The sequence below is a fragment of the Strix aluco genome, chromosome 7 (assembly GCF_031877795.1).
Source record: "Strix aluco isolate bStrAlu1 chromosome 7, bStrAlu1.hap1, whole genome shotgun sequence".
NCBI lineage: Eukaryota > Metazoa > Chordata > Aves > Strigiformes > Strigidae > Strix > Strix aluco.
The window spans coordinates 37,551,558-37,575,898 of NC_133937.1; the positions used below are offsets into that span (position 1 = coordinate 37,551,558).

Here is a 24,341-nt window from a genome sequence, read left to right on the forward strand (position 1 = left end):
CATGAAGCAACTGTAAGATGATTAAAAAGCCCAGAAATCAGTCAGCAATGGTCTGCTGTAGAGAGAGAAAAATTTCTCAAGTTCTGAGCAGTCTTGGCCTAGTAAATCTGCAACCAGAAAGTAGGTTGGACAAGATTAGAGCTCAAAGTGATCACCAGAAGCCAGAGAAATAGTCTCAGCAATAGAGGATGAAAGGCAGTAGACCAGACTACAGAATTTTACATGTGTAATTCTTGCTTGTTACTCAAATAAAAAAGGGGGAAACAGCTTCAAAGCTGTTCTTCAAAACAGTTTGCACAAAAGGGAGTCTGGGAGCACAGGCGGAGAGAGAAAAATATGCTACTGCAGGAAAACCCAAACCACAATACCAGGGCATAAACTGCAGCACAGCACACGAGTCCCGTGAACTCGTCTAGCTCCACGCAGCATCAGTGAGGGCACAGAGCAGTGAATCACTGAAGGGGAACAGCAAGGGCTCTAGAAAATGTTACCTCTCAGAAAAGAATTAGAATTTTAACTAGAGAAGGAACAATGACTGCAACAGGAATGACAACAAACTTTAGGTATGTAAAAGGCTGTTAGGTATGTTTAGGTATGTAAAAGGCGGTTTCTTTCAGTTATTTCACTCCTTTCCAAACAGATTACATAAGCACAGCTTTCAGAAATGCCAAACTTCCTAGGCAACACCTTTCTGCATTTTTTTCTTATTGCTGTGACTAACAGTCACAGTGACACACCACCCCTTGCAACAATGAGGCCTTTCCAAATTGAAATCAGTCTTACTTCATCCACAGCAGATGACTACTCATTTTGTCTCACCCAGAACAGGGTAGGGTAACTGGTTGTGACCCTAACCATCAGATCGGTTCATTTCCATAAACTAAGTTGCCTTTAAAATACCAAGGGATTATTTACCACTTCCAATTATGACCATGTGACTGCATTTAACCTCTATGCCTGGCAAAGGGAACATTTTGTATTAACAGTGATTAATCAGGGTTTCGTCTCAGGTAAAACAGTTCAAAGAAATATGAAAAAACAACATAGTGCAAGAATAGCAGCCAGCTCCACAGCTCCATACAGAATACTCTTAAGGCACCAAAGTGCAGAAGCACACACCTGTAAAAAAGCACAGCAAAAACTTCCACAGAGACTGACAGAAATACATAAAACAGCAAAGGCAGTACTTGCTGGGGCTCTGGACAGAGGCAACTGCAAGTTTCTGTGAGGCTTGCTCTTTCTGAATACACATTTTAGTTGCACATTAACATTTATTTTAATGCAAGGCATGTTTTTAATATAAACATCCAGATTACAGAAAGCTTTCTAACAGTAAAAACAGATCTATATGGTCAGATCTATTTTACAAGTATGCAAAGCCAAACACTGAGACCAGGCTTGAAAACAGCATCTCTTGTCATACAATCTAAATACTGTACACACAGAACACAGCTCGATGCTTCTCAAGTTCACCAGCATAACAACCAGTTTGTCAAACCTTCAGCATTAGAAGTTTCTTCTAGCTACAAATGAGCAATAGAAATTCATCGATAATGGCAAGTGCTCCCACCCTACAGACTTCTCACCAAGGGGCAAAAATGCCAAATGTGATGCTTTGGAAAGTGACATGAGAGTGTAAGACCACCCTTACTAAAATATATATAAATTATGCTTTAAACTTTGGCCAAGACTTTCAACAATTAAACAGTTTTCTACAGATACCTCCCCTCAAACATTCCGACTTAATTGTTCAGTATGTACACGACTAGATGAACAGAACCTCACCACTTTATTTCCAAGTATTCCAAGATTGGAAACTCTTTAAAATCATTCTTTATTTTCTTCAGAGCCATTATAATTTAAAGATATAGCTACGTTTTAAGAGTCAAGTCCTCTTAGGTAAAAGGAATGAGAGATGCTTGCTTCAAGAGCAGGCCTTCATCACACATATTTCAACACACCACCTTGGGTCAGTCGGCAGATACACCTTAAAAGCCATGTGTTCAGAAAGACAGAATGGTCTTATGAATTATTTCGATGCACTCTCTGATTTCATCCTCCTTAATCACAAGCGGTGGTGCCAGCCGAATGATATCACCATGCGTAGGTTTGGCAAGAAGTCCATTATCACGAAGCCTCAAACACACCTTCCAGGCATCATAGTCTACAATTAAAGGAAAGACACTTAAATTACAGCAGAAAAAGTGGCACAATTGCAGCACATGCTATGTGGGGCCTGATTGCAAACTGGTTGCCAGCTGGCAGTGAAAAGCAAGACTGCTGCAAAACTGCAGTTGGTCTGAAGGGACTCACAAGTTTGCTTCCAGCACACCGAGTTTTGCTCCTTCACTGCTAACTGCTTGTCTAAATTAGTGCTTAATAAATTTAAAACAGGAAACCATGCAAAGGGGAGGTAAGAGAACATCTGGGTAGGGTTTCAGACAAGGTTATATTTAGGCCGGGATTTCAGTGCATCACATGCAGGTCTTAGGAAATCATACCACCTCCCTGCAGCACTTAGCACATTCATGACAAAAATAATCACCTGCTCTGGCTTCTAAGCAGTTTTCTGATATAATTCAAAGTATTAATTCCTAGAAACTTGTTCTCAGTCACCAGCTTCTTCCTTTCTTGTACCCTCCTGTATTTATTGTACTCTTCTAACTATCCTGAAAACAAACCAACCTCAGCCAATCCTTCCATAATCTGACAGAAACTAGTGTTCCAGATATGGCTAGTTTTCTTCCAATGAGGAGACAAAAGGGTAATTGTTGGGAGCTAGATTCACCAGCAGGTTTGAACATTATCAAATCATTAAAAAATTCAAATAATTTTTAAAAAAATTGTTCAGACTTACTTAGTAAAAAGCCCTCTATTTTTAATAGCACACAGTCACTTGAATAAGTTTTCAGTAGGTACTACCATAGACGAGATCTGAACCCAAACATGATGCCTATTAAGCCATCCCCCTACTCTGTTAAGATACTTTCAATTTAAGTTGAAAAATAGTTTTTCATGCTGCAGTTGTGCAGTTGATTACATTTCCTTACCTTTGGTTTCCCGAATTACAATTGCATTTAATAGTCCTTTTCCTCTTACAGAAGTTACAATATCAGATGGTGTCTTCATGAGCTCGTTTCTTAGTATGTTACCCATTATTTCTGCATTTTTAACCAAGTCTTCTTCTTCAATTACCTAAGGGGAAGTCAGATCTGCAGTCAGCTGAAGGGCACTGCATTTGTTTTATGTACCATGGATGACTAGTGACATTACGATTACTGAGGTACAAAAGCTGCTGCATCCGAAGTGTCACTGCAGAGGCTGCATATCCAAGCAGATTAGTATTAAGCCTTTACTCATTCATGTTTACAAGAAACAATAATCTCTTTGAAATTTTATTCTAAATGAACTGCTTTTCATTTGCCATTATTTACAAGTGAATGGTAAACCTCTGAAAACTCTTAATGGGTGCAGGTCCACATACTGGATAGTGATGAGGCTTTCTGAGTGACTTGCATTACATGTAGTCAATTATGCAGTCACAGAATAATTAAAATATGGACTCTGGACAAGGCATTTTACTAGCTTCTGTCTGAGCTCCAGTAGCATATATGTGTTATCAAGCTCACAGAGCAGCAGCCTCTGCAATATGGTATAGTAAAATAAGCCAATTTAAAAACGTCTCTGTGAAATTAGTGAAACTATTTTACCAAATTTACATAAGTGCCTTGAAACTGCCCCTAGATAAATTTTCTTTTGTCATTTAAGATATTAAGATCACAAGAACACAGAAATTAGGACATGTTTCCAGCAAAGACTTTAGAATTTGTTTTGTGATCTATGCGAACAGTTAACCACCACCAATTTTCCATTCCTACTTAAAGCTCGATTTCTACTCGTAGCATAACAAATATTATCATTTACTTAAGCAAAGATCACATCAGTGTGACACCCCTTTTTCTTTGGAATCCAAATCTCTATTTCAACACACAAACCTCCAGGGCTGCCATTGCAACACGGCAAGCTAATGGATTTCCTCCATATGTAGATCCATGTTCACCAGGCTTAATGGTCAGCATAACTTCATCATCACATAGTACTGCTGAGACCTAAAATGGGACGGTCAGCCAATTCATTTACATATATATTTAGAACAGTAAAACATAACTATCTCTGAAGCAAGCTTTTCCTCAGGGCTCAGGAAAGGGTAATTTTCAGCCTATGGTGAGAAATTACATTTACATTCCCAGCTCTGTGTAGAGGAGAACATATCTGACAATCATATAACAGCTTAATCCCTTAAATGCGCTTAGCTATAGAGGTAACATATAGCATCTAGCTATAGCTGAGGGGCATTTCTACAAACTGAATATTATTTTAAGAGTTTAAACTTCAATACTCTGTTTAATAACTCAGAAATACCTTCAACTGGCCAAGATAGTTCAAGGCACGTTGCAATTTCCAGCCTAATCAGCAGGAATTTAAGTCACTCCAAGAGGATAAAATCAGTCATGCGGGCATGCTGAACAAGTGAAGTAAAGCCAGTTGTTCAGAAATAGCTTTATAATATATGTTTTAACACACATTATCATTTTTTTTCCTTTACAGATTTCATCTAGAAATTAATCACAGCAAGACTGTGATAAACTACTCTCCAGAGAGAGTACAAACTACTAACCAGTCATTTCAGGATGAAAAGCTGACCACTGGACACTTACTTCCCTGACAGGATAATATCAAACTGAAGAAAACAGAGATATACCAAATGTATTCAATTGACAAGGGCCAAAACACCTAAAAATCACCAGCCTAAGAAAATGGCATCTAATAACTCACCACCCAAACAAGTCAAGCATCAGCACAAAAAGTTCAGGATAGCCATTTATAGCCATTTCAGCTATAAAGGTAATATTATGTAATACATTATTTTCTTATGTATCTCTCACAGGTTGGACTGTCTGGGTTATAAGTCATAGTTAATCTTGTAAACGCCAATATCCAAGTACAACAAACATCAGATTTATTGCTCTTCCAACCAGTAGTCTTTCAGTGTCAATTACTTAAAAATCATGATTTAACTTTCTTTGTTACTCACAGGATATAAGCCACCAGAAAGGGCCTTTCCAAGCAGAACCAGATCGGGTCTCACATTTTCATGGTCAACAGCTAGCATTTTCCCTGTTCTGCCTAAACCAGTCTGTACTTCGTCAGCAATAAATAGAACCTTTATAGAGACAAAAAGAAGAAAAATCCACACATAGCAGAGAATGACTTTCACTCCCATTCCCAACTCAGTTCAAACAATGCAACATAATTGCACACGGTATGTGAAAGACCTTCCAGCTGCATTGCGCTAAGTACATGAAGGTACTTCCTTTACCTCCTCCCAATCTCCTGGAGACTTGCATACTCTAACAAATGTCAAAATACTAACAAGTGAACATACTGTCCTCTCTCTCTGACATCTTTAGCATATTCTTTTCTATGTAAGGCACAGCCCACGCAGGGTTGGACACTGTCCAAACAAAATCTATTTGCAATATAACAATGAGTGGGATTTCCAAAAAGTTAGCATTCATCTATCTTTACTCCTAGGGCATTGTGACTGAAAAATGTCATTTTAGCAACTCTGCAAGTCTTGTTGTCTGATGTCTAATTGTCTAAATAACTCTCAGAGCCTAAATCCAAGTTTTTGATCTTGTTTTCTTAAGCTGCACTATTGTCACGTACCACTATTTGTGAAGTAGCTCTTTATCTTTTGAGGTATCCCAGTGATAATAAAGACAACTTTATTCATTGTATGTCAATACCTTCCTCTGAAGGTATAGAAGGAATTACGGGTAGCACTTGCAAATTAAGAATCACAGTTCTACTGGAACAGAGACCACTGATTTTTAAATCAGACAGGCAACACCAAGGGAACAAAAAGTGTAAATCAGCAGCCCTTTCTTTATTGTTTTCCTTACACTAACAAAGGACATGGCCTGGGCCTGTGGGAGAGGCTGACCAAATTGGTCCTGGAATATGAAGGCATGGCAGCCTGCTTGTGAGAAATATCAGTACCCAAAGACAACTGAAGGACATGGAAATATGTACAAACATCTTCCCGCCCTTCCAGAGACACTGAATCCAAGCCCAATTCAGTGTGGCTTCACTAGCAGAGAAAGAAATTATGGATCTAATACTCTATTTTCGGAACTACACATTTCTTAGTAGAATGCAGGCAGGACATAATAATCAGAATAGGAGTCAGGAATGCAGTACGAAAGAGAATCTGAGAAAATGTCAACAAAAGAACAAAACTATAAATGCTGCTCTTCAGAGATCTTAAAAGAACATACACAAGCATATGACCATCTTCAGTGTTTCATTCCGTGAGCCATTACTGTTACTAACTCTCAGTAGCACTTATGCACTCCAGCAACAGGGTCCCTTGATAGACATGGTAGAACCACTGCAGTAATTGGCTCCTGGCCCAAGAAACTTACGTGAAAAAGAAATTAAAAGTTAAATTAATTTAAAATAAATGCAGTTTCAAGAACATTCACTAGAAACTTAAAGTAGTGACAGCAGTAAGAGACAGTGAAAAATGTGCACTGCTAAGAAGTACTTCCTAGTAAGTATTGCCAGGAAATACAAGAAGTATCTCTACCCTATTCCACTTAAAGGAAATTATTAAATAGTATATGAAGTCCTGTACCTTGCATACAAGGATGACCGTACAAGATACGTCAGTAAACACAGTGTAATGCTTAAGCCACCTTGTTATAGCAAATTCCTTACATTGTGTTTTGTGCAGAGGTCCCGCACTCCTTTGAGATAACCTTTGTCAGGAATAACCACACCTGCTTCACCCTGAATTGGTTCAACCATGAAAGCTGCTACGTTGGGATCTTGAAGGGCCCGCTGGAAAAATGGACATATGGATAGGAAAGACAAAAAGAAAAAGGTTTTACTCAGATCAAATTTAGAAAATACAGAGATGAATACATGTAGCAGAACCTAGGTCAAACCCTGGTGTTCTCCCTCAAATGATGATAACAGTATTCATGTCAGGCAGCTATCCCCGAGTGCCACTTCAGTTCCAACACAGAAGCCTATGTCGTTATTTGCCTTGAAAAATCAGCTGGTGTGCTTGCTGGGAAATTACAAACCTTAATCTGTTTGTCTGGGTTTGCAATTTTTATCGGATCAGTTCATAGATTACCTCAGAAATACACTCAGTTTTGCATTACCCCATACAAGACAAACAATTGCTCAACACTTCCCCAGTACACCTCAAACAAAAAAGAATGGAGCCTCTCCAGAACAATTTTGTCACCTTAAAGCAAAGTCCATGGCTACATTCTTTCCCCATCAAGTTCTACAAGGTTTAGAAGTCCAGGAGACTCAAGAGATGTAATGATTTCCAGTATGGATTTACTACAGCTTTTCTCAGTATTGCCCCATAAACAGAACGAATTCAGCTATCAGTCTGATGGATGTGGATCTAAGTTTCAGGTCTCCAGAGCGCGTTCAAAGCCTCGATAAAGTTGGCTGAAAGCCACTAAATACTTACAGACCTTTCACAGTGGACAGCCTTATGTAGGTTCAAACGTGAGTAAGCTTTTCCACACTGCAGTTATAATACACTGAGAGCTTTGTTTCCCCTAACCAAACTCCTAGGAGACAACCATCTCTGTTCTATAAACCCTCCACTCTCCACAGAGGATTCATTTGTACTCAGCAGACCCAAAAGGCACAGAGGGCTAACCAACTTGTCACTCATGGAGACAATGCACCCAGATGATGGAAAAGTGGCAACGCCAACATCCCTAACGCTTCAGGACTATCTGTGTTTGCCTGGAACCCTCTTGCCTCCCAGGTCCCAAGTCCAGCACCTTATGGCTGCCATCAAGCACCATCTACCCTTTAATACCTAAGCCCATATTATGGGGGTGGGAAATTTTAGACTAATCAAGGTCAACGCTCCTCATCAGCTTGACAGGATGGATGTCATAAAACCCAGGGAAATGCAGAATCACTAGTGTTTCAGTAGCTTAAGTGAAACACCAGCCTAGCATGGTTTTAAGGATGCTGTGAAACTGGAAAGACTTGTTTGTGACTGCAGTGAATCCTGGTCATCTGGTTATTGAAGAATACACAGCATTTCTGAGAAAAGCAGGCAAAGATATTACTTTCAGAATCCAAGTCCTGACTTTGAAATGTGTGCTACTGATCTGAATTCCCTTACAGTTTATCTTCATTTGTACCTTTGAACATATTAGTGATGTGGGAAATGAAACAGATTGCGTGGTTTTCCTTTTATATCCTAAAGCAAAACTGAAAATCAAAACCGAAGCAGAATTTACACACATTTCCTATATGTAATTCTAACATATATATTTCTTATATGTGTCTAGATACATATATCTTTATGTCAAAGCACATGTTTCGAAGGATAAACAACCGATTTTCCTGCCTTGCTATTTACCAAAGAGACCCTGTAAATTGATTTCTTAGAAGAGAACAAAAATTGTCAAATACCTCAAGAGCTGGTAGGTCATTGTATGGGATCACTTCAAAACCTGGCATAAAGGGCCCAAATCCATCATAGCTGGAAGGGTCAGTAGAACTAGAGATAGCAGACATGGTTCTGCCCCAGAAGTTGCCAGCTAATAAAAAAAAAAAAAAATTTTTGCAAAACCGACTAAGAGCCAGAACAGTTTACAGGATATCACACTTTCTATTTGGTAATGCATTTTAAGAGTTGTCTAACATTAACATATTAGCATCCTTCTGCTAATTGTTAGCATTTTACATTGATGCCATAAATACATTGTGCTGCTATATCAAAAGCACAAATCGAAACCAAAAGAAAATTATACTCTAAGACCTGGCAAGTATACAAAATTATTTCCATAAGCTTTGTTAGTAGTCTGAAAAATTGAAAATTATTCAGGAATATAACATCTTTTTAGGGAAGATGTACAGCTTTTACGTACATATCACTCATTAAATGCAGAAAAAAAAAAGTAAACACCACCCAGAGTTTAGGCCAGTAAGCCTAAATCAAAAAATATATTTCTCTGCATTTCAAAAGTTCCAGGAGAACCCATTTATATTTGTAAAAAATACTGTGACATTGCACTATTTCATATAGAAACATCAGTTAAAATGTCTAGGAACCAGCTATCACCAAGACTATGACATATCATTGTAATATTTCAGTTAAATCAACATACTCTCAGCTAATCAATAATAATGGGTTTAATAAGACTAAGGAAGATGAAGGGTTCAACACCTTCACATAATTATAAGCCTTTTCCTTCCCCCACCAATTTCTTTGTGTAACTGCGATCCTGGGGGCAGAGCATATTTTCAGTCTGCAGGAAATCCTGAAGTCCATTATTAGTGACGCCGCCAGCTGTAGGCACCCCTGCTTTCTAATCGCCAATGTAAATAACTTTACACCCTTCACCACAGCAATGTCTCCTACCAGAACAGTCCCTGCCATGCTTTGCTGAGTCACATGCTTATCACCTCAAGGTTATGTTCCTGCAGTCCTCTGTATCCTGAAACCAAGCCCCAAAGACTGAATTACATGTAGCAGAGCAGTTCATCTGCTGACGGCAGGCTGTCTCCACCTTAGCACTCCACCCCCCATCCTGGCTCACTACCAAGCATAGAATCTCCCTCAATTCCTCTGGACTGATGTTTAAAGCTCTTCTTTGTTTTGATCCTAGCTACCCAGGAGAGCCTTTTTTTTCTGCTAAAATGCTGGTTTCTGCCAAAAGAAGGATTAGTAATTTTTTCCAACTACTTGGCACATAGTTATATGTTGTGGTTAAGGGGATAGGATCATAAAAATGGAGAGCAGATCCAGTTTATCAAGATGAGAAAGCACTTACTAAAAGTTAATTGACTGAACTGCAAAATAAAATATATATGGAAGAGAAGGAGGAATAAATATACCTGTTGCAGCTGTATCAATTAAAAAAAAAAGTATTTAAGTAGTAACCTTTATTCTGGAAGGTTTTATACAATACAGAATCATTGAACAACATTAGAATTGACAAAAATACTTCACTCATAACCAAAAAATACCAAGTGTAAGCTATTTGAATTAAACATAATTTATTTTTTTGGCAAAGTACAAGAGCCTCTTCAGGGGCAGGTAACTTCTCCCTGTTACAGAGCCAAGCAGAGCAGGCAGATGAAAGGAAGAAGCATACCACGACATTGCAGGGCTTCATATTTACTCTATCAATATAGCTTTTACCTTCATTGTATGATCAAGACTACAATATGGCTTTACTGGGTTAATGCCAACTTCTGGAAGATCTTAAGAATGAAGAAGAAAACCATTGGTAGGGAAAGCCTAAGAGTGTAGCAGGCTTAACCCAAATGTGCAATCTATGAGAGGGGTGGCAGCAATTTGAGGAATAAATTCAAGAGAAAGGTATATAAAAATCAACCTATTAGGAATAAAAAGATACTGCACTTTAACACCCAAACAGCAGTTAGAAGAGCATGGAGGACTGAATGCACTTTCTATGTGACTTCAGGCAACCACTCATCAATTTTTGATAACTAAAAAGGTTAAGTAGTACAAATAAGGTCCACTTTATATATTCAATTGCTGTTTATAAAGCTGTATAAACCATCGTATTAACTATGGTTTCCTTCCTGGGTTTAAGATCATTGTTGCATTTCCCTTGCCAAACCAGACATTACCAACAGTTCCTGTCAAAGCACAACTATTCCCATTGCCTCTTGATTGATGCACAGACCTCCACAAGGGGAGGATCTGAAATCGATTTATCATAGCAATTATATTCATATCTCTTGCTTTTACAATCACTTCTGTTAAGATCACATGCATTTCTTAAAGGACATCACATGTAAAAAAACGTTTATAATTCATTGTAACTATTTCAGGTTAAAAACAAATAGCCAGAAACATACGCAGAATGTTTTGTCAACAGAATATATTATATATTTAAGACAGGACTTCACAATTTAGGAGGAGGCACTTAGAGAACCCTAAGGCCCTGCAAAGACTGTTGTAGCCACAAACGGTAGTTTTTTATCAGAATCACTGACTGCAGATATGTGAGTACAACACAACCTGTTAATAGGTTGAGATCTTAGCTTACACTATTAAAAATGTCAAAGGTTAGAGACCTCCAACAGACTTGCTTCAGTGAAAAAAATGAAACATTAGGAATACTGCAAAGTAATCACTACAGCTATAGGAGAAAAGAGAGTGCATCCAGGGTCTAGAGCTCTCTTCCTCCTCGATACCTCAACTCCTAACACGCACTTTACATACCTGCAAAAAGAATTTTTGCTTTATATTTTGGAATTCCTTTCACAGTGTATGCCCACTTCCGAGCCAATTTACAGGCAGTTTCTCCAGCTTCCACTCCTAAAACACAAAGCAGTAGCATTATCACACTTGTACATGAGACAGGCCACTGATGCAGTAGCAAATGTTACAAAACGGTTGAATCTCACAGACAAGAAATAAAATTATTTTTTTTACCTGTGTTCATTGGAAGAACTTTGTTATAATTGAACATTTTGGTGACAAACTCCTCATATTCACCAAGTACATCATTGTAGAATGCCCTGGATGTAAGGGTCAGTTTTTCAGACTGAGCTTTCAGAGCGTTCACGATCTTTGGGTGACAGTGGCCTTGATTGACAGCACTGTAAGCACTCAGAAAGTCAAAATACTTTCTACCTTCAACATCCCACACATAAACACCTAGGAAAACAAAGGTATGGTCAGTGCACAACATAAAAGAAGACATGAGATAATACTAAATGGTATAAGCTAAGAGCTACAACACAACCTGGTCAAATATAAACGGCATTCTCGCTGTTCCTTAGGGCATACCTGAAAGGCCCTCTAACTAGAAAACAGTCAGTTGACAAGGAGAGCATGAGCCACAAACCAGTACAATACAAATAAATGCCCCATGAGGAACCAAGAAAATAAGCATTTCCCATATAAAGCTGTTATTCCACTAAGTTAGTAAGCAATATGAGAATATTATTTCCCCTCCAAGTCACTGTTTTGGGTCCTAAAAAGTAGATACATAAGAATACTTTTGTAAGAGAATTAATAAGAATTGGAGGTCATAAAAGAAAGAACAAAACCCAAATAGTCTCAAAACTTAATCGCCTGACAGCTCTGAGCTGTCAAAACATGTACTGATAAATAAAAGCTACTGGATCACTACACTGATAGCATTTCAGTATAAACTCATAGCATTTAACCTGCAGGGCACAAAAGCCCCTTGAACATAATTAAAGACCAGAGTAAATTTAAATTAAGCAGTAATACAGGAACAGCACACAAAGACTTAAACAGGGTTCCAATGCACCTTTTCATGTTCACATTAACATTAAACCTCTCCACACAAGGTAACAGAAGAAACGAAATTGCCTGAAATTTTCTTGCTGAGTTATTCTGAATTACGAAGATTATCAGAACTTAGACCTCTATTTAGATGAATCATTTTAGAGAGACTACGGTTTTATCAGGCAGCCTTATGCTCCAATTCTCTAACCAGCAATCAGCTGTCTTTATTTCATCAATTTTCTTAGTCCCACCCACCCTACCCCCCCAAAAAATCCCAAAGGTTCAGAAATCAATTAGGTCAAAATCATTATGCCATGATCCCATCCCATCTAGATACACACATCCCATCTATACCACCCAGGCAAACCTAAATAAAATACCTTTTCCTTTTTCCAGAGCAACAGGTAGTGGGTGATAATTGTGGGCACCATATTTAGCCTCACGTTCAAATATGAAATCAGAGGATGGAGGTCCTTGAATGGTTTTTTTTGTAGCAACTGAGGTTGCAGAACTCAGTGAAGCGTGAACACCTCGACAGAGAACTGCAATGTTCTGAGAGCGGGTTAACTTGGAAAACATTATTGACTTCAGGTAGGCTGTTACAGATCTGGAGGAAAAAAAAAAAAAGAAAAGCGAGTTAATAATTAGCACTAAGAATGCTTCAGAAGAAATATATGACGCGATTGAGGTGTTTTTACTGCCAGGATTACAGGTTTCTCAACTCTTCTGCAATTCAATCAAGAAAGATTATGTGAAGTATAAATGAATGAGGTACTAACTTCAAGTATTTTTTAATGTATATTCACAGTAACAGAAGGAAAACTAAAATGTGTGACTCACCCACTCTATGAAATAGTGACATCATTTTCCCTAGAAGTGTTCCTTTTTCATTGTGCCTTAAATTTGAACTAGATTTATTAATATAAACTACAATAAGAAAGTTACATTTATCAAACTTTTCATGCTATTGAAAACGTCTTTCATCTAACAAAGATTTCCGTAAGACAAATCTCATCACAAAATCAGAAAGTAAATAATATAATACTGGAAAGAAGCACCTGACCCAAATAATGTTTAGCTGATAAAGGATCGATTATTTTTAACTGCAGTCAGCTTTAAGAAGCAAAATTTGTGACTTTTTATATAAATTGCATTCTTGATTTTAAAATGTTGCCATCTACACATAAAGCATTTGCTGTTAGCAGCATTTTAAGACCATCAAAAAATAGATGGGAAGTAACAATATGTCAGATGCTAATGATCATTAATACCCTGTATTTTCTTAGTAAAGCTCAACGATCTCCCATGAATACATAACCTTGTACTGTTAACATCTAAGGATAACCTGAGAGTAGAATTTCATGAGACAAACACACTTGCATTTCCTCCCTGTGCCCTTACTTCACTCAATATAAAGATATGTCCCAGAGAAGGGGCATTTTAAAAGCTGTTGAAGCAAGCTCTCCTCCCAGCACCAAGTACTGGGATCAGCAGAGAGCCACCAAGGAAATAGTGATCACTTTAGCAAGACAAGAGTTCTCAAAGCTCACGTTTCTAGGCCTGCAGAACATCACACTTACAAACTGGCAAAAGGTATTAGCCCAAAAGGAAGATCCCAGATTACAGTGACAAATACTCAAGATTATTAAATGCAGTCTCCTATGTAACACACTGTATCAAACTGAAGAGCTAAGTAGCCTTGACACTGCTGCACTACCTAACAACTAAAGCATACTGCAAAACTTAACCAAAATATACTTCCTAAGTATCAACAGGAGAATGCAGGGGTGGTTTACACAAAGGTGTTGTTATTTCAGGCTGCTTGCAGAGACAAAAATATTAAGTCACAGATCTATTCTAAATTTATTTTGGAAAAGCTCTGCACGCTGGATGTGTCACCTTAAACAGAGAGGCATTTCTTCCAGCAGTCTCCTCAGATATTACGTTGCTGCTCCTCACTTCTAAGCAAGGCCAGAAGACTATTTTCTGCATCTACCAAAATCAGCTACAAAAATCCAAGTCTTAAGGCAGAGTCAACAGAGTCATTCCAGCAAGAGATGAACGGCAGCTTCACAGCTCTAGGCATTTTACCAGCTGTCATCAATGCCATTAAATATTAGCCATTTCTTTTAATACTTTTCAAGACCGTTATTCAAAGATTTTGCATATAAAAAAGACAAATACTTCTCAGTGCAAGAAGAAATTTTGACAGAAACTCAGCTCAGCTGTGCAACTCCTAAAACTTAATTGGTCTGTGACATCCTGGCCCCTGGGACACCTCCATGGCAGAGCAGCTAATTCTATCACAAGCTTCTATATTTTTGGAGATTTTCCAGACATTCCTGAAATTAAAGCTGTAAAGAAATGAAACTCTCATCTATGCTGTGTCAGAGAGCTACCTTTCTGCATGAAGAGTTACAGACCACCAATTTGAGGTTCTTCTTTTACTTCCTACAGGTTGGGAAATATTAATCAGAAATTTTTAAAAGGACTTTCCCTGCCTCCCCTGTAAACTATGCTGGTGAGGCCACATCGATGATTTTAGCCGAGGTGCAGGAGATTACATGGAATAGGGCTGAGTGAGGCTGAACATTATGGATGCATCTAGAGTTAAAAGGTGAAGAAAAATTTGGTTTTGATGCAAAGCAGGACAAAATGAATGGAAATTTCAGGAAAGAGGAGGGTTGCGGGGGGGGGGGAGAAAAAAACCAACTTGTTACCAACTATGAGGAAGTGAGAAATATGATCACACCCTGCAGCATGCAGTACTGGAATCAGAAGCCAGGGCATTTCAGCAAGTAGAAAAGGTCTTGCATCAGAATAGAAAAGCTACTCAAAGCACAGCTGTAAAACATACTTGAACAATTTTGCTCAGCTGTTGAGCAAGAATATCCAAACAAGAGCACTGTGCCTGCAGACCTCACAGGTCAACTATGTACCCAATCCCTGAAATAACTACCCAAGGTACATGGCGTGTATTATCAAATACATGTAAAAGACTTAAGATTCATGGTGATACAGCACAGAACAATCCGTGCAGTGCTCCAGCTGAATACAAACGGGATGAATGTTCAAGAGGACAAGCTCTAGCAGGAGGGATATCAGTCTGGATAGGACAAGACTTTTCAGACTAGCACCCCGTCAGAAACAGCTCAGGACCTCGACTAGCAGGCAAGAAAGTGCAAGAAATCCGACGGTGAAATACCAGAACCCTGTGGCCATCCTCCGGCGAAGGCCAAGGCCACCGCAAAGGCCCAGATGGTTATCGCGGACGGGAGCAGGGCTGGCAAGGGGCGCGGAGGAGAAAGGCGGCTCTCTGCCGGCTTGGCTGCCCGCCCCTCGGGGACAGGCTGTCACATCCCCGCTCCTCGCACAGCTCCGGAGAATGGGGGGGGGGGGCTGGCAGCTCGGCCCCGGCCCCGCCGCAGCGCCCTGCCCCGGGCGGCAGCCGCCGTGGGGCTGTCGACCCCTCCCGTTGCCTTAGCGACGGGGCCTGCTGAGGCCTATGCCTGAACCGCCGCTGTCCCCGGCACCCGCGGCAAGGCGGCGCCGCGGGAGGCAGGAATCGCCCCGCCGGGCCGGGCCGGGCCGCCCCCGCCGCGCCGTACCTGCCGACTGCTGCTGCTGCTGCTTCTCGGCCCGGAGCCCGCGGGGAAGAGGCGGAGGCGGCCCGCGGCAACTGTCACCGCTCCTCGCTCCGCGGAACGCCACGCCCCCTGCCCGCTGACGTCACGCCGTCCCCGCCCGCCGATTGGCTATCGCCGCAGATTCACCGCCCCCCCACCCCCCCGCCTTCCACTCCCGGCGAGGCGGTGCCGGCCCTCCCGCCCGCGGCCGCCTTCCATTGGCCAGTGCATCCCGCGCTCAGCCAATCAGAACGGGATTCTGGCACACCCCCGCGGCAAGGCCCTGCCCAGGCGGTCTGTGGGGCTCTTCTCTCGGAGCCGCCGTCTCGCCCCTTCCTTCAGGCCGCGGGCGGCTCGCCCCGGGAGGGCTCCGCTCGCCTCTGCCGACACTGGGCCTCAGGGGCAATTTTTGTAGCCATAGAAATCCCCTCCTCGACGGGCTGAAGCCCCCGGCCCTGCCGCCCGGGTGTCGCCGCCCAGCCGGCTCCTCCGTAGTGCCAGTCGGGCCTTGGCCGCGCTTGCCCCTGTCTGGGGAGTTGCTGTAGAAAAGGGTGAGCACGGAAAAATTTTGATAGGGACTGGGAAGAAATGAATGGGAGGTTTGTAGGCTGAGTGTGTTAATTCCTGGCTGCTGCTCGCCGTCCTGCCTGCATGAGGAGGGTGAGGGGAGACCTCATCGCCCTCTACAGCTACCTGAAAGGAGGGTACAGAGAGCTGAGGATGAGTCTCTTGACCCAAGGAACAAGTGATAGGACAAGAGGGAATGGCCTCAAGCTGTGCCAGGGCAGGGTCAGACTGGCTTTTAGGAAGTATTTCTTTGCGGAAGGGGTTGTTGGGCGTTGGAATGGGCTGCCCAGGGCAGGGGTGGAGTCCCCATCCCTGGAGGGGTTGAAGAGTCGGGCTGACCCAGCGCTGAGGGATCTGGTGGAGTTGAGAATGGTCAGTGTGAGGTTCATGGTTGGACTGGAGGATCTTCAAGGTCTTTTCCAACCGAGATGATTCTGTGGTAGTAGCATCTGCAGGTCCTTATGCCCCTCATGCTTTTACGAGAAGTGCTACTGTGAGGATAGGAGAAGGCAGTTGAGTTCTTTCACTTCACAAGAGTTGTACATGAGGTTATTCCTTTTTATACTTGGTAGTCTGTGGCTTACAACAAATAATAGAGACTCACTAAGTTTGCTAATGAATTCCTCATGTATCTCCTGTGTCAGCTGTTTGCGGCCTACACGGGTACGGTGCCAGGAATGGGCTGCAGGCCTCCGCTGGTAGCATGGCATTGACAGAGCCCCGGTCTTCACACCCCGCTGCCTTTGGAGGGAGGGAGGAAGGTGTGCGGGGAGGGAGACTGCTGCAGGAGGGTCTGACATGCTCTTACACAGAGCTTTCAGCTGGGAACCAGCAGGGGAGCAGGGACAGGCTGTAATCAGCCAGCACAACCCTGACCTTTCCCCAGGCTAAATTACCCTTGGAGGGCATTTTGTAACCAGAAAATCTGGACGTTTACAAGGTGAGGTGTGTTTGATAAATTCATGCTGGTTTTAATCCAAAAGAAAACACTGAGAATATTTCACTTTTTATCTTACCTACATCACGAGCAGCGGAAAAAAACCCCAAAACCATCAGTCTTAGCAGTGATGACTTCTGGGTGCCTCTTGCTTTTTGTTCATAAATTGTCCTGACAAGTTTATCAATGCTGGAAAAGAGTTTATTTTTTCCACAAAGAAAACATGGCATCCTAGGTTGACAGTAAAGAGAATTTGCATAACTTCCCCGCACTAAAGCAACCCTACGTTTGAAAATATTCCTGAATCTTGTCATATCTTCTAACCAAATTGCTCAAACCTTGGATGTCAGGGAGCAGCACTGCTTATGCGTTTGGAGAACAATGCCCTCAGAGAAAATTATCCCAGTGTGCAGTCATCTTGATGCAGCGAGGGTTGGGAGTAGAACAGATGATACTGTGCTCTTCATAAATACACATACAGTTAGGCTCAATTTGCTAATATATTTATGTCTCTTACTAGTCTAATTCTGCCAAGGAATTGTGCCCTACATCTGCTGCCAAAGTTGAATGTATAAAGCATCAAAAGGTCATGCCTTAGGTGCTAAATTGCAAAACACATTTCACAGTCACGTCTGTTCAATGAATGTGTGGTTGTACTGTGCCAAGTTGCTTAAATCCAGAAGCAGTTATTATCTAGGAGCTATTGAAACCCCTTTATTTCTAGTTAAAGGTATGATTTTTTTTGTGAAACACCTAAGATTTTAAGGCTGACAATAAGCAATGACCCACCTGTTTTGAGGGTTATACTGGGTCCCAGTTCATTTCTAGTGTAAGGAAAAAAATGCATAATTTTGTTTGTTGTATACTCAACAGGTCTTAAATAGCCTGATTGGATGTGGCCAAGGATTTGCAATCCGTGATGTTGATGGGATTTTCCTGGGTAAGAAATGCAGGTTTAAGCCACCTGTTGGTTTTTTTAACTTTGGTATTTCATTAGCGTGGTAGAACGTTTATCAGTTTGCTGAAGTCATGCTAATGGTGCCTTCCACTTCTTTAGCCACAAAACCAAGATACTGGGAGCTGCATTCTTTTCATCTTTCATAGACTGAATTCTCACTCCACTCAAGAGCAGCCTTTTACCTGCCTTTAAACACTGTTTTTCTCAAGGACACTTCCAATTGTTTTAGATTCATCCAGCCATACATTTTTCAGAGGAAGCAGAAAAATGTAGAAAGGACAGAACTTGTCTGAAGGATTAAATAGCACATATCATATGAGGAAAATACACATCTGAAAAAATAAAGAATACAAACTAAAGTCAGCCAAGCTGAATTGCTGAAGTGCTGCATCTTGCCACGTGGAGCTAGAGCCATACTGCCCTGAGAGGTGATTTCAGAAGCCAGGCATCCAGCCTCACTCCCAGGAAAGTGAACATGTACCCAAGTAAACACTGCAGATTTGTGTCTGAAATGCAGAGTTTCAGAAACAAACAAACAACTCTCCTTTTCTTGCTTTTGGATTCTGCAAGGCCTAAAAAAGAAAAAAAAAAAAAAGGTTTATCTGCTCAAATACAGACATAATGAGGAATGTATAGAAGCAACATGTAGATGTATTTTTTAATGCTGGTATAGACTGCTTCTGAGCTTAGAAAATTATGAGTATGAAGTAACTCCCAACTGCAATCTGGTTATTCAACACTCGAGAGGGAGGGACTTCAAACCCTGCTTCATGTAAGCTTTGTATAGGATCAGTGTAGTCCTGTGACTCTGTTTTCTCCTTTATTTTGGCACTTACAATCAAGCCACAGAAAATATCCACTTTTCTTCTTTAACTTTAACTTTAATTTTAAATTGTTCCCATTGTGCACAGTGGCAGCTATTACTGTAGATCTTGAAGCAGTTGCTCTCAGCTAGATGATATATTTCCTGCAATTTAAAAAAGGAAAGCAGAAGCTTAATGTGTACTATTTAGTTACCTGTAGACACCTAAAAGACTCCACATGACAGTAACCAAAAATATGGAAAACAGAAGACATGAAATGTTCACATTTTACAGTAATTTGCCCCACAGAAAAGAAGAAAATCTTGACCTACTTGAGGAAAGAGGGTTATTATATTCATTTTGCTTATCCAGAAAACACAATTTGACATGTAAGTAAACCATAAAGTTATAAGAAGGAACAAGTTAAGTCATGCTAGTTGTTAGGAGTAATTCTGCAGCTCCGTCTCTGGCAGAAATGCTCATTGAAGTCGTCAGGAATTAGGCATGTGAAGAGACTGAGGAATTGCATCCCAGTTCCTGTGGTTATTTAGAGGTAGGGCAAATACAAGGGAATTACAGTCTTGGCCTCCTAAATCGGTTCGGCTGCAGAAGCTCAGTGTGCGCCAGGGATTAACGCGCTGCAGGACCCTTTCTTGAGTATAACACTGTCCTGGGCCTGCTGCAGCAAGTGTCCAAAGTGCCTCCATAGCTGATGTTTCGACACATGGCACCAGTGTTCGATTCTTCAATGACATGGTAGTTTTTTATGCAGCTCAGAGGAAGAGTTCCTCACCTCGGGGCCAGACCCAGAGCAGTCAGCAGGTTGAATATGGAGTTCATCCAAGTCATGAGGCTCAAGGTGCAAGTTCATAATTAGCTAAGACCAATACAAGTCTACAGGGCAGACAGACAGTCCCACCCCTCTTCCCATCTCTAGGAAAACCACAAAGGTAGTCTTCACCCTGTCTCCTCTTGGTGAAACTGTGCTGCCACTCAGCAAAAAAAATTACGCTCTTGGAGCCATTTTAAGGCAAAGCCAACGGTTGGCATATTGCCCTGAAGAACTCAGCCTCCAGTCCCAGTCTGACAGATGTCCAAGTGCTTCATACCAACGAGCTTTCCGAGAAGAGCATCACGTACGCTGCAGCCCAACCTTGCAGATGTTTCTGTCATCTGAACAAGGACTGGCAAGACAACGCTACACAGCAAAGGGACTCTTGTAATGTGTGTAGGTGTGAACGTGGGGACACAGCCTGGGTAATGTTTCTTGGTTTACCCACTGTTGGAAAGCATCTGGTGTAATACCAAACGTCCCCAGGGGTAAGACTTTTCTGTGGCAGATGTCTCCTATTTGAAAACATATGTCTGGAAAAGACCCAAGAAGAAGATGAAGGTGCTTTATTGCTATGGTGATAAGACACCAATGGTTAGATGGGTGATCTCAAGAATTCTCTACTTGTACACTTCAATCTTTCATTTTCATCAATGAGAATTGAAGTTCATGCAGGTTTTTCATAACGTCTTGTATAGAAAAATGGCTTTCCGTGGCCCATGTTTGTATTATTCTGGTTATTTACTGACAGCAGAATTCTACACTAAGACATTCCTTGCAGGACAAGAAACTTGAGTCTTTCCTGCAGCACAGCTAGAATATTTTACAGTGCAGTGCATCAGAACATAGGAGCAACAAATTGTAATGCATGCAAAGCGTATCTGCCTCTCAATTTCAGTTAGAGATTTCTTTTTTAGCTCCTATCTTTCAAGATGGTTTGGCAAAGCATAGCACAACCCCCTCAAAATAATGCTGTTTTATTGGATGGATCCTAATTAACCCAGCTTAAAGCACCACGAACAACCCTTAGAGCTGATAGTCCTATTGCAATATAAACCCTGAGCTATAGTTAATACTTATCCTCCCTGATTTGTATGTTGGCTTATTTTACAAAAATATACAAATGATATTCTGTTTGTAAGGTGACAGCGTGGATAACTGAATTATAGAATCAAAATAGTTTAAGTTATTGTCTTCGGTTAGGCATTGTTTCCAGTGTTTGAACTAACATTTGGTTATTTTCCTTTGCAGTTTATCGATGCCTACATCCAGAGCCTTCCACAAATGCAATGAGACATTTTATTTGTATGTGAAACCTAGATTTAAAGGTAAATTATAAGCTATTTCTTGAACTTGTAGTTAATTAAATGAAAGAGCCTTTGTACATACATTTCTGGTGAGCATCACATTTCTTGCACATCACATTACCAGGAAGACACAAAGGAGAGAGAGGGTGGGAAAACCAACTTTTTCAGATGTATCAAGACAGATTAAAAGAGCTGTGTATCTTCAGCTCACTGGTGACTAGTTTTAGATTTTTCTCTAGTTCTGAAAGTAGTGTGCCTGCAATTCCAGCAGCAACATGATCCAAGTGTGAGATCCATGAGAGCAGATAGTGGGCAGGAGTCTGAGAATCCACAGGACCCTGATAAATGGCATTTTCTAGCATAAAAATCAGAAATGGTAAAATAAAATCCAAAGAAAATCAGAGCAGGACTAAGTTTGAATTTCAGGCTTTCAAGTGCCTCATATGTGAGCTTGCTTCTTCCTTGTACAAATGTATTTTGATTTGAATCCTGCAGACCTTCTGCTCCCTAACTTCTGTTCTTCATTCCTGGATGTTATGAGGATGCTGATTTCTGGGAAAGACAACTGCTTTACCTGCTCTCCAGACTTAAAAAATCTGACCCAGATGGCAGCTATAACTGTCATGAGAGCACACAGAAGATGAACATAAATACATCTAACTGTGTAATAGGAATAAATACCTTGTCAATTTGGTTAATCTCAGGATTGAGCACTGAACATCTGGATACACTTTATCTCAGGGGCTGGGAAACTCCTCTCAAAATTCTGCCAGGGCACATCCCCGCCGGCCCCGCTGTTCAAGTGTTTGACATTGCTGCAACAAAGATTGCTAATCTTGCTAAATGGTGAGCACTCACCCGCTCGGGGCTACTGTAGTCTGAAACTGAAGAACTTACATAATGCCTCAGCCAAGTCAGACTTTAACTTGGCATCATTGCGGTGAAAGATTAGTGAGGTAACCTATTGCATCATCTGCCATTTGCTGTTACCTTGGGCTGACATGCTGTCAGCTCCTGAACTTCCCCATACAGGACTTTAAACTAGCCTTAGATTTTCTCGTCTACCAGATAATTCAGAAAATTACAGGCTTTCTTGATACATGTTAGGACAAAAAACTTTGCTTTCAAGTCTATTGTTTTAAAACAATTTATTTCATAATGATTGTTTTCAAAAATCCCACAACTTGAGATATCAGAAATATGGAGAGCATATTGCCAAAAGGAAGTAAGATCTTCAGAAAGCAGGAAGATCTTGACAGAAATTACCTAAACTATCGTATGGCTGTTCCTTAGAAGGGACAAATAAACTAGTAAAACATTTAATCCATTCTTTGCTCTCTGCGGCTCGTTTATCATTTCTTCAAACTAATGCTCTTCTGTAGGAATTACAGTGAATTGCAGCATTTCTTGAATTCACTGATACCTGTGACTTTCAGTGGGATTCTGTGGAGGGGACTGAATGATAAGAAGAGCCGTGAGTCTAATGGCTGCCCACAGACACTAAACAAGAGGTGTCAGCACAGGTATTGGATGTTGGGACACCATCCCAGAACTGACCTAACCTGAGAGGACAAGGTTTCAACTCAGCTGACTCTCAATTTGCTATGTCGGGTGCTTAAAAGATCCACGGACACAAGACCTGACATCTTTTAAGGCTCCCATTTTGCAAAGTCTGTGTAGCTCTGTATATTCTCTCCTTTTTTTAAAAAAAATGAATGTTTAAGGCTTCTTTCTTTAAACGATAGCAGTAAAATAGCTTCTGTGATCAAAGCTACCATAACAAATCAGCATGTGTAGAAAGGAGTAAAATCTTTTATTTGTATTGATCTTCTACACAGATCTGGTGTCTTTGAATGTATTTCAGTATGTCAGAGGCTGCTTGGTGAAAAAGCACGAATCTTGACTACTGCTGAAATCCCTCTGCAGTGTTACAATATGCCTAAGCCCCACGGAATGCCACATTTTTAATTACAGTTTTCATGTGGCATTACAGAGGACACAGAAAATGAGATGATCAACTTGAGAAAGAAGCTAGCCTGGGAACTCTTCAGTGTTAGAATGGGAAAATGTAAGATAAATTGAGTTTAATATTTGTGCTACGGTAGTAAGCAAAGGTAGTGTTGCTACAGGCTACATGAATCACAGCAACCACAAAACAGCTCCTGTGAATAAAACTGCCAAGATGCCAACAAAGAGGCTAAGGCAAACCTGTAACATGCAGCTCGTAAATTAGTTGCACGCATCATTATCTTCCCAGAAACTTTTACTGAGAACACTACCAGAAATAGGGCCCGGAATATGAGTTTTCCGTGTCAAGAAAGTGCTGTAAAGATCTGTTCAAGGTGACTTCAGCTGATACGGGGTCATACTGGAAAACAAAAAATGTGTTCAGGTCTAGTGATGCAAGAACCCTATTATCAATTTTTCTTCAGGAGGATCTCACCCACCAAATATTTTGCTAGACGTCTAGTCTGCCTGTGAGTTGTAAAGCTGCTGAAAATCAGACTTTGATCTCATTCGTAACCTGTATATGGGACCAAAGCAACACTTCTCAATCATTCCTGAGTCACCTGACCACTTAGTGGGCTGATAAGGCCTTTAATAGATCAGCTGTTCTATTTTGTGAAGCCTTTGATAAACACATGGGTGCCTTGACTTTCATTGCTTCTCTGGATGTGGTATAGAACTGGCAGACTGTCAAAGATAGTATCTATGGTGTTTTATGAAATGACATGGACAATAAAAAGGGCCTAGCTATTGGACTGAGTATACCAAGATGAGTTTTGCACATACCTGTTGTTGTACAATGTGTCACAGAAAATGACGTGGGATTAGATACCCACATCTTTAAAAGGGACTCAACCTGCTTCATGCATATCCCACAGAAAACCTGCTGGCTGGAATCCAGCCTGCAGTAACTGATTTTGCAATGTTTGGTACGTTTCCTACTGCAGATCTT

At 40.9% G+C, this 24,341-nt stretch overlaps 1 protein-coding gene and 1 long non-coding RNA gene across 2 annotated transcripts; one reads left to right on the top strand and one right to left on the bottom strand.

Moving 5' to 3' along the window:
* Nucleotides 1–1,251: 1,251 nt before the first annotated feature.
* Nucleotides 1,252–16,083, bottom strand: OAT (ornithine aminotransferase). Its single transcript, XM_074831484.1, has 10 exons — nt 15,961–16,083; nt 12,733–12,959; nt 11,528–11,752; nt 11,315–11,410; nt 8,527–8,654; nt 6,784–6,906; nt 5,096–5,224; nt 3,996–4,109; nt 3,051–3,195; nt 1,252–2,164 (listed from the first exon to the last, which is right to left on the bottom strand). Exons 2-10 carry the CDS (start codon nt 12,929–12,931, stop codon nt 2,004–2,006), a joined length of 1,320 nt encoding a protein of 439 aa, XP_074687585.1. The 5' UTR covers nt 12,932–12,959; nt 15,961–16,083; the 3' UTR covers nt 1,252–2,003.
* Nucleotides 16,084–18,355: 2,272 nt separating this feature from the next.
* On the top strand, nt 18,356–22,737 carry LOC141925679 (uncharacterized). Its single transcript, XR_012623904.1, has 3 exons — nt 18,356–18,422; nt 21,327–21,403; nt 21,878–22,737. It is a non-coding gene; the product is annotated as an uncharacterized LOC141925679 (long non-coding RNA).
* Nucleotides 22,738–24,341: the final 1,604 nt, after the last annotated feature.

Bases quoted from the DNA above. Each gene is read 5' to 3' on its own strand.
- OAT (XM_074831484.1), bottom strand. From the start codon at position 12,931: ATGTTTTCCAAGTTAACCCGCTCTCAGAACATTGCAGTTCTCTGTCGA. The intron at 5,225-6,783 runs GTAAGGAATTTG...GTCTCTATAAAG, and splicing joins ACCTCTGCACAAAACACAAT to GTTCTATTTATTGCTGACGA. The intron at 4,110-5,095 runs GTGAGTAACAAA...GTCCCATTTTAG, and splicing joins TTTCTGGTGGCTTATATCCT to GTCTCAGCAGTACTATGTGA.